General features: G+C 62.2%; 1 protein-coding gene across 3 annotated transcripts in view; it reads left to right on the forward strand.

The window, feature by feature from the left end:
• Window positions 1–591: 591 nt before the first annotated feature.
• Tbx1 (T-box transcription factor 1) overlaps window positions 592–10,070 on the forward strand; it is a 9,710-nt gene continuing 231 nt past the window's right edge. The window contains exons 1-9 of one of the 3 annotated variants that reach the window (XM_036197329.1): window positions 592–628; window positions 3,210–3,329; window positions 4,413–4,755; window positions 6,185–6,286; window positions 7,061–7,232; window positions 7,675–7,830; window positions 8,295–8,362; window positions 8,437–8,537; window positions 8,829–9,587. In XM_036197329.1, coding sequence (XP_036053222.1) covers window positions 3,296–3,329; window positions 4,413–4,755; window positions 6,185–6,286; window positions 7,061–7,232; window positions 7,675–7,830; window positions 8,295–8,362; window positions 8,437–8,537; window positions 8,829–9,298 — 1,446 coding nt within the window. In that variant the 5' untranslated portion in view covers window positions 592–628; window positions 3,210–3,295 and the 3' untranslated portion in view covers window positions 9,299–9,587. Of the gene's footprint in view, window positions 629–2,421; window positions 3,330–4,412; window positions 4,756–6,184; window positions 6,287–7,060; window positions 7,233–7,674; window positions 7,831–8,294; window positions 8,363–8,436; window positions 8,538–8,828 lie in introns of those variants that run through there. The other 2 variants (XM_036197328.1, XM_036197330.1) reach the window with 2 other exon arrangements.

Below are 10,070 nucleotides of genomic sequence, written 5' to 3' on the forward strand. Positions count from 1 at the left end.
CCTGGGGCAGCCACGTGTGCCCAAGGGAGGCGGAGCCGAGCCGCAGCGAAGCAGGCCCGCAGGATTCTCTAGGGTCTGTCTCCTGCGCACTGGGAACTTCAGGAATTCGACTGGCTTCGCTTCCGACCCTGCAGATGGCCGACCAAGGGGTGTGTGAGTTGAGGCAGAGTCCAGCGACGGTGCTGGGGTGCAGCCGGACGCCCATATGGCCTGCTGCAGGGCCCTGGGTTCAAGGCAAAAAACAGCTGCCCAGCTTCTCAGCCCCTTTCCGCTCCTCCATCTCAAGTCTCTGCTCCCCACTCCTTTCCTACCAGCCGTCAGTCTCGAAGCTAAAATTCAGTTTTAGGGCCCGTGAAATGGTCTAGTCAGGGATGTCAACCCCCTGCCTCCGCTTTGAAGAATAGCTCTTCTCGCTCTTCCTGGCATGTGGAGGAGCGGAGGGTGCAGCCCAGGCCCCAGCCACGCACTGCGCCCTCGGGACTAAGACGTGCGGCTGACGGCCCCTGCGAGCACGCAGCCTTGCTCCGTGGGGCTGCAAACCACCGGCTCGCAGCCAGGCCTCCTACCGCCACGGTGGAAGCGCGGCCGGCAGGGGGAGCGAGGCGGAAGGGAGCGGCGGCCGGTGCAGGTGAGGGAGGAGCACTTCCCCAGGGTAAGGCTCTGCGTTCCTTCTGAACCTGTGCGCGCGAGGTGTGGAGCCGTCAAGGGGATTCGGTCCTTCGCGCTGCGGGCGAGAACCGGTCGTCAGGCAGCGACGAGAGGAGAGGAGCTCAGGCCAGTTACTGGGCGACAGGCACCGACCTCACAGTTTCGGGGCAGCGCCCAGGGTGGGGGCGGTCCTAAGAGCCGGGTCCTGAGGTCCGTAGAGGCCGCTACTCTACAGCAAGCTGGGGCTCGGTGGACTCTCACTTGCAGGGTTTCGAGTTTCTTAAACCAGTCTTCCCAGGGGTTCCGACTTTCTACGTAAGGAGCGTTAGGGAGGAAAGGATGCCGGTGACCAAAGGGGTGCGTACCTGCTGCTAGTGGAGCGGGTTGGCCACACACAGAAGAGGCTAAATGGGGCCCCTCGCCCATTCCCAGCGAGCCTCTGCTACAGGGATCGTTTGCATCCCTGCCTACGTCTTTGCTGTGAAGTGTTTGCTGACCCCCAAGGGCAGCCACAGCAGGAAGGGGTTAATGGAGACTAGGGAGACTTCCCCTACCACTGCAGGTGAGGGCTGGGGGCATCAAGACAGACCCCAGGGCTGACGCAGAGTAACCAGGGGTTCCAGAGGTTTTTCACTTTCACTTCTCAGTGCTGGCCTCATTGGGGCCCAGAAGCTGGCTGCAGCCCTGGGAAGGGGTACTGGGGAAAAGCTCAGCTACTCCACCCTGGGACGATGTGCGTCCCAATAATGCAAGATCACCTGCCAGAACCCTCCCTCTACATCTCTGCACAGAGCCTCTGTAGGCAAAGATGTGATGCTGCTACATCTCTGCATACTGCTGTGACCTTTAAGTACCCGCCCACCTGCCAAGGCTGGGGCTAGCCTACGGAGGCAGTCCCTTCTGGGGTTCTGGAGGCAATGGGGTATCCCTGCTCAGAGAAGAGGAAAATAACCTGTGGCCCACCTAGACTCCACACTACACTCCTTAGGCCTGCCCCCAGGCCAGTGACACAGGTCACAATCAGTCCCCTGAGTGGCCAGCCACTCAGCAACCAAGGAATGACCTGGTGACAGACTCCCTTTCTTAACCTGCGATGTCCTTAAGCTCCCAGCTGCAGATTGGGGCAGGCTGAGGGTATCAGTCCAGTTACACACACACACACCCACCCCCGACCCATCACACACAGCTCCTGGGTACACACTCCTTGCACCCCTGGCCTTGACCCTTCCTAGAATTCAAGTATCCACCTAGTAGTAGCCGCTACAGCCCAGGAAACGAGGCCCTGAGATTGTAAACACCCCAGGAGAGGCTGTCTGCATCCTGCCACATCCCTGAGTCAGCTCAGCAGAAGACCTGGGCCAAGGAAGGCCTTGGAAACTGGGCCTTGTCTACTAGTCTTCAGCAGAGTCAGGGAGGTTCTGGGCTTCATATCCTGAGCATAAAGGGCATGGGCATACTGAACCGGTCAGAGAGGCCCCAGACATAGCAGAGGAGGTGCAGAAGAAGAGGGGCATTGATGTACTGACCTTGGACCTTGAGGCCCAAAGGCTGAGGGCCTGGTCCTGCACCAGCAGTTAGGCCTTGCTGTGGGCAGGCTGGCTGCAGGGTGAAGAGGGGACAGCACCCCACCATGCGGTCTGAATTTCTCCGACGTGTCCTCAGCTCCCTCGGCCGGCCAGGCCCCGCCCCCGGCCCTCCCTGCGCCCCGCTGGTGCGCAGGGAGGTCGGAGGAGCGGGCACTGCCCACCCTCCGGATGTAAAAGCGTCCTGGCCAGAGGCGGGCGGTGCGCGCGGGGTGCGCGTGACGCTGGGGCTCCCGGGCTGTGCGGCCTGGGCGGCGTCCCACGGCTCGCTTCCCCACCACGAAAGCAAGCTGACCCAAGGGGCCTGTAGGGGCATTTGCTGGTGAGGTCCAGCTCTGCGGCACAGAGGGACGAAGGACTCCGCAGCCCTGGGGCTATCTGCCTGTGGCCTGTGCGAGAGCCGGAGCAGCTCTTACCCAGGTGCAGGGGCCGCTGGGGAGGAGGTGGAGGCAGGTGGGGCCAAGGGCAGGGCTAGACTTAGGCAGCCCCTCAAGTGCCTCACCAGTGCCCTGCCATCTCAGACTGGGACTGAGTGCTTGAGACATAGCGGCTTCTCCTTTGAGGCTGTAGACTCTGGTGGTGGCTTCGCCTAGTAGAGGGGACGCCCAGCCCCCGCAGAAGCAGAGGGATGTTCAAGGGGCGTTGGTCACACAGAGCCCTGGGAGCAGGGGCTAGGGACAGAGACCTTGGAAAGCAGGAGGGCTCTGAATTTCCAGGGCTCTTCAGCAGTTCGGACTCCTGGGCCAATACAGGCTGAAAATGGGGGGTCTCATGACGCCATAATCCCCTGGGCCTGGGACCGACGGCTGTGAGTGGCACCACAGGCCTCCGCCCCCGGGCCCCCTGCACTGGGCTGGGCGCGGTTCTGCTGGGCGTACGCAGTCGGAGGCGGCGCCGGTCAGGCCCGGGCGCCTATGGACGCGCGGAGCCCGCTGTCTGCCCGGGCCAGCGCGTTCAGCATCGCCTCTCTTGTTGCAGCCGAGGCCTCGGAGGGCACCGCCCACCGGGGCCCCAGGCCCTCGGACTGGGCGAAACTTCGCAGGCTACCAGGATCCCCAGCCGGGATGCACTTCAGCACAGTCACCAGGGACATGGAAGGTGAGCCTTCTGTCCGCGTCTACACCGGCCCGCCGCCCGCTGGCCCCCTGCTGTGAGGCCCTGCGGCCCAGCGGGTAGAAAGGAGCTCTAGGCCGGGTGGGCGCCAACCTTGAAGCTAGGACTCTGGGACAGGGAGGAAGGGCCGTATTCCCCAAAGTCAGTCCACCCACCATTCTGGGACTCCAACCTCGGGGACTGAGCACAGCAGCAAGGTCTTCCAAAGAGAGGGCAACGGGAGGCTTTGAACCGGCAGAAGGAAAGATGGTTAGAAAAGAGTCAGGGAACACAGTAAAGGGGGGGACGACAAAACAAACAAACAAACAAATAAAAATACAAAGTATCGAGATCATCCAAGAAGAAAGGAAACCGAGAAAACAGAAAATACAACAAAGGTAGGAAAGGAAGATACACACACAGGAAATAAAGATAACGAAAGAGAAAATGCAGGAAAACTTGAGGCAGAAAAAAGCAACGTCATTAAAGAGAAGACTTTAGATTTTATTTACTTTTAAAAGGGCAAAGACACGAATAGTAGAGGACGTACAGGAATGAGAAGAGGTTAGACGAAGGGGAAGGACAAGGAGTTTTCAAAATGGAAAGAGTGCCACCGAGAAAAGAGAGAGGCAAGGGTTAGGAGAAGCTGCAGCGGGAGAGGAGACGGCAATGAGATGAGAAGTTGAAACCAGGAACACAAAAGGTAGAGGAGCAAGAACTCGGGGAGCGTCTGGCGCGGAGCAGAAGCCAGCGCGCGCAGGCGGCGAGCAGGGGCCGCGCACCGGCCCGCCGCCCCCGGGGCCGGTCGGAGCGGTCGGGGGGCCCGGGCCCGCGGAGCCGCGGCGGGGGAGGGGCGGGGGGGAGGGGCACGGGCCATTGTCTCGGCGGGGCGGGGCGGGGCGGGGCGGCTCCGCGGGGCCGGCCCGCGGGGTGGGGCGGTGCGGCCCCGGGCGCGTGCGGCGCAGCGCCCGCCACTCGGCCCGCCGCGCGGGACGGCGCTCTGATCGGCGGCGGGCGGCCTTCGGGTCATGATCTCCGCCGTGTCCAGCCCGTGGCTCACGCAGCTCTCGCACTTCTGCGACGTTGCAGCCTTCGCGGCCAGCAGCCTGAGCGGCCTGGGAGCCCCGTCGCCTGGCGCCGACCCGTTCGGCCCGCGCGAGCCGCCGCCTCCGCGCTACGACCCGTGCGCCGCCGCCCCCGGCGCCCCGGGCCCGCCGCCGCCGCGCGCCTACCCATTCGCGCCAGCCCCCGGGGCGGCCAGCAGCTCGGCGGCAGAGCCGGAGGGTCCGGGGGCCACCCGCGCGGCCGCCGCCAAGGCGCCGGTGAAGAAGAACCCGAAGGTGGCCAGCGTGAGCGTGCAGCTGGAGATGAAGGCGCTGTGGGACGAGTTCAATCAGCTGGGCACCGAGATGATCGTCACCAAGGCGGGCAGGTCAGGCGCCCCCTCCCCGCGTCCCTGCCCACGTGCGTGCCGCGCCTCTGACTTGAGTGTCCAAGGGATGCGCTGGAGCCGGGCGGAGAAGCGGGTAGAGGTGCGGCCCGGCCACCTGCGGGTCCCTCTGGCCTTTCTGCTGACCCGGCTCCAGCGACAACCCGCGGAGCACCAACCGCGAGTCCCGGGACTCTGCGAGGGAAATGTATAGGCTGAGAGTGCGCCCGCTGCGGTCAGGCAGCCGCCACCTAGGAAACTCCACGTGAGCTCAGTCTGTACGGCGATCTCAAGAGCAAACACCCCCTAATTGTATGGATAATTTTAGGAAAGAATTAGGACCCTAAAAAGCCAGTGCGCTCAGTTTCCGGGAACTCGAGACCCAGTTTTCTTGGGCCTCAATTTCGGCCGCTTGTGGGCCCAGTTCAACATAAGCTTGGCAGGGTATCCGTGCCAGTCACCCTGTTATTTGTTTTAAGGGCCGAGAGGGAAAGGGAACAATTGCAGATGCTCCCGATTTGACCAGTAGACAAAGGCGGGTGCTGGGTTGTGTCTAATGTACACACCAGCTCGGTGGCCAAGGAGGCTCGGGGCCTGTTTGCAAAGCCTTCTTGAGGTTTCTGTTTCCCTGCTGTGCAGCAGTCCCAGGGGAACCTAGGGCCTGTTCTTTGCGGCTGCTCTGTGGATTTTCTCCAGGTTCTTTTTGCTGTCCCACATACCCACACAGCCTGCTGAAGGAAGCGGCTGGGCCTCTTGGCCTGGAGCAGAAGAACAAGGGCCTTGAATGTCACTGGAAGGGTTCAGAGGAGAGGGAGGGAACCGGGAACGCATAATCTAAGACCTTTGCAAGTAGCTTCTTGGGGGAGTGGGGACTTGCCTTTGTCCTATTTAAGGTGGGGAGACCCTGGCCAGGTCTTGGGAGCTGGAGTTGGAGATTGGAGTTCTGAGGTGTCTGGACACAGTAGCAGTGGAGACTTGGAATCACTGCAGCGGATGGTTTCATTTTGTTTGAGCCGGGAATTCTTTCACTTTGTTGGATCAAGCAGGGAGGCTCTAAGACGTCCGGAGAAGCTGGGGTCTTAGGTATCCTGCTGCTGGTTTAGGCTAAGTCCAGAAGCTTAAGGAATTCCTGGGGCAAGGCTGTCTGTGTGGGCTAGGAAGACAGAATAGACTCTGGGACCGTGCAGCTGGGCACCTGGTTAGCATTTCTGTGTTTCAGAGAGGGGCCTGGGGCCCGGCCTGCTGCTGCCTTGCCCATGGTTGGTTAAGGGCCTACTTGAGGTTAGAGGGCCAGACTGAAGGTCTGGGCTGCAGACAGCAGCTGAAGAGGGGCCCCGAAGGCAGGGCTGAGCTAGGGGCTGCCAGGCCAGAGAAGTCAGAGTAGAGGGCAGTCCTGTCCGCCCCTACCTGAGGTGACCCGACCTTCCCCCAGGCGAATGTTCCCCACCTTCCAAGTGAAGCTCTTTGGAATGGACCCCATGGCTGACTACATGCTACTCATGGACTTTGTGCCTGTGGATGACAAGCGCTACCGGTGAGCAAGCCCTTGGGACCACTGGGACCAGCTGCGTGCGCAGGCAGCAGGGAGGGTGTCCCCGACGGCGGCGACAGACTTCACCACACAGGCCAAGCAACTCTTTCGTGACCGAGTCCTCCTGTACTGGCTGCTCCATCGACCGCTCCTGCCCTGCCCCCCTTTGCCCCACTCAGATCCCACCCCTGTTTATTCTCTAGAAGCGGCCTCAGAAACCCACTGTAGTCACCTCTTGAGCTTCTGGCAACAGGCAACTCAGATGCCTTTGCCTGTGTGCCAGGCCACTTTGCCCCTGTCTCCTGGTGAAGGTCTTGTCCCCCTCCCCCCATCTCTAGAGAACCTTCAGTTCCAGATCTATGCCGGAAAGGTGGGGTGGCTGGTAAAGATTATGCAGGGCGGGCCTGGGCAGCCTGGACAATTAACAGTAATTAATAAAGGGAACATGGGCCGCCCTGTGCCCAAAGCCACTGGCCGATGACGCCAAAACCAGTCTCCTGCATCCTGGGACCTAGGGCAGGCAGACCCGCTTGCAGCGAAATGCAATGCAAGGGGTGGGGAGTGGCTTCCTCTTTTTCTGCCCGCAGTAGGGCCCAGACTCCCGCGCCTCTTGTGTGTTGCAGCCTTAGGAAGTTTTCTGGTCTATCCACAAGCCCCTCTCTAGCCTCTATGACTTGGGAGTCTTGATTTCGCCGTGAACAGAAACAACTCTGAAACACGGGGTCTTCTTGTTGGCCTCTACATAGTATGACCCCCCCCCCCCCCCCGTTGCCCTAGGTATGCCTTCCACAGCTCCTCCTGGCTGGTGGCTGGCAAGGCGGACCCCGCCACACCTGGCCGAGTGCACTACCACCCTGACTCTCCAGCAAAGGGCGCACAGTGGATGAAGCAAATCGTGTCTTTCGACAAGCTGAAGCTGACCAATAACCTGTTGGATGACAATGGCCACGTAGGAGACCCCTCTCCGCCTTCTGGGCTATCTCCCTGTGGCAGGCCTTCCCCACGGACCAGATACTGGGGTAGCCTTGGCCCGAGGGGGTCACCTTCCTTCCCTTCCCCACTCTGAGCTCACGGTGGGTGCCGAGGCCTGTGCAATCCCAGCCTGGGGGCCACTCTCCTGCTGGGTGGAGCTCTGTCTCACAACTACCACCCCCTGCAGGCCTGGGGCAAAACTTGGGGTCCTAAGGAAAGATCCGCAACCCCATCATTTACCAGCTGAAGCATCCTTCCCTGGAGGTTCTAAATGGGCTGCAAAGCCCTGTGCCGTCGGTAGAATGAGGGCGTTCGCCCAAACAGGCTAAGGAAATTCAGTGCTTACTTAGACTTGGTGATTCTGGCCCGAGTCTTCCTCCAGCCTCAGGCTAGAGCTGACTCCCACCCTTGTCTTCCAGATTATTCTCAACTCCATGCACAGATACCAACCCCGCTTCCATGTTGTCTACGTGGACCCTCGCAAAGACAGTGAGAAATACGCAGAGGAGAACTTCAAAACCTTTGTATTTGAGGAAACACGCTTCACTGCAGTCACCGCCTACCAGAACCACCGGGTGAGGGCCTGCTGGGGGGTCCTGGGGACAGGCACACCACTGCCCTCTCCCTCCACGGGCCGGCCCAACCTCCTATATCAGCTTGACCTCTGTAGCAGCAACTGTCACAGCAGCCTGAAAGTTTGTTTTCCAAACCATTCCGGAAACTCCCCATCAGAGGTCTGATCTGAGCTTCACGCAGATTCCTAGGGCGCCAACTCCGTTGCCCTCTTTGTGCTGGGGGGCTGAGGAGGGCGGAGGTGACTACATTCCCATCCCAGCCAGGGACACTCTCCCTCGTCGCTTATTTGGGGAGGCAAAGACAGGTCTAGTAAGAGAGGAGGCGCACCGTGCGGGGGCGGGGGCTGTTGTGGGCCCCTTCTCTTGTAGACAGCGTGCAAAGCCTACCCCTCCAAAGCTAGAAACGCTCCCTTGCCCGCCGGTCGGGCTGCTAGCATGGTTAGCTTCTGTCCACTTCCCCGCAGATCACGCAGCTTAAGATTGCCAGCAATCCCTTCGCCAAAGGCTTCCGGGACTGCGACCCCGAGGACTGGTGAGTGCCCTCCGAAGAAAGGCCAGCGCCTGGGCTTGGCCTGGACGCCGGTGGTGACCCACTCCCTTCCGCAGGCCCCGGAACCACCGCCCCGGAGCGCTGCCGCTTGTGAGTGCCTTTGCTCGCTCTCGGAACCCCGTGGCTTCCCCCACGCAGCCCAACGGCGCGGAGAAAGGTAGGACCTGGGGTCGTGGGATCGTGGCCGCAGCCCGTGCGCGCTCCGCCCGGGTCGGCCGCCGCCGCACCCCGCCTCGCCTGCACCCCGGGGCGTCGCGGCTTCACCAGTTGCACAAGGAGGTGGCGGGCGTGCAAGCGGGCACTCGTCTTCCCGCCCACTGCCCCGCCCGCCGCGCCCCGGACGCCGTGGACCCGGAGTGGGTTTGGGGACTGTGGTTCGGTTCGGCAGGTGCGTCCCAGACGGTCCGTGCCCCGCTCTCACCCCCCCCCCCCCCCGCTCTCCCCGCAGACGCAGCCGAAGCCCGGCGAGAGTTCGATCGTGACTCCGGACCCGCAGCGCTCGGCGACGCCGCGCACCCGCCGCAGCTGCTGGCGCGCGTGCTGAGCCCCGCACTGCCCGGGTCTGGCGGCCTCGTCCCACTACCTGGAGCGACCGGAGGCCGGCATAGCCCCCCGCACCCCGAGCTGCGCCTAGAGGCGCCGGGCGCGTCCGAGCCGCTGCACCACCATCCCTACAAGTACCCGGCCGCAGCCTACGACCACTACCTCGGGGCCAAGAGCCGGCCGGCGCCCTACCCGCTGCCCGGCCTGCGCGGCCACGGCTACCATCCGCACGCGCACCCACACGCGCACCCGCACCACCACCACCACCCGGCGGTGAACCCGGCCGCCGCAGCCGCCGCCGCGGCAGCAGCCGCCGCCAACGTGTACTCGTCGGCGGCCGCGCCGCCTGGTGCCTATGACTACTGCCCCAGATAGTGCGCCCGCGCGCGGCCCCAAGGGCCACCTAAGGACGCGCTCCCCCGCTGGGGAGCCTTGCGGGCCTCCCGCCCGCTAGTGCCAAAGCTCCCGTCCGAGGCGGAAGGAAGTGGTATTTATTGTTCTCCGCGAGACCGCGTCGCCTCCGGCCCGGCCGGCTATTGCAGTGTAGACGACTCGAGTGAGCCCCGCCTGCGGGCGGTGTAGATACGTGTAGATATGTGTAGATACTGTAGATACTGCGCCGGCGCCGATTTCATAAACGGTTTCGCCTCTTTTGGAAATTGCCAGTGTGGCTCTTCATTTGCATCCCGTTCAAGCGGGCATCTTTGGGAGAGAGGGACTTAGTCTTCCCAGCCCTGGTCACTGGTGGGGGCTTGGAGCAGGGGTCTCCACAGCCCTACCCAGTCCTCCCCTCTCGTTGGCCTCTCTGCCTCCCTCCCGCAGCTCCCCGGGTCCCCCACAGGCTGCCTGTCCCCAGGGCAGCCACTGGCTTTCCCTTTAGTTCCCCACACCTGAAGCTGCTGCTGCTGATGTAGGACTTGGGCCTGATCGCTGACCTGTTTGCAGGACTAGACCCTAATGTTTTTCTGAGGAAGCCGGGAATGATGGTCCTGACAGGACACTGTCCATCCGGCCTAGATGGCATGTGGGAAGACAAAAACAGGCGTGCTTTTCCAGCATTGCCCTGGTTTGGCACCAGCCCAGAGTTGAGTTCCTCCTGTTTATTGACTTTATTCACTGAATGTCCCCACACAGTGGCCTGGGAGGG

This window comes from Onychomys torridus, chromosome 8, assembly GCF_903995425.1.
Source record: "Onychomys torridus chromosome 8, mOncTor1.1, whole genome shotgun sequence".
NCBI classification, from domain to species: domain Eukaryota; kingdom Metazoa; phylum Chordata; class Mammalia; order Rodentia; family Cricetidae; genus Onychomys; species Onychomys torridus.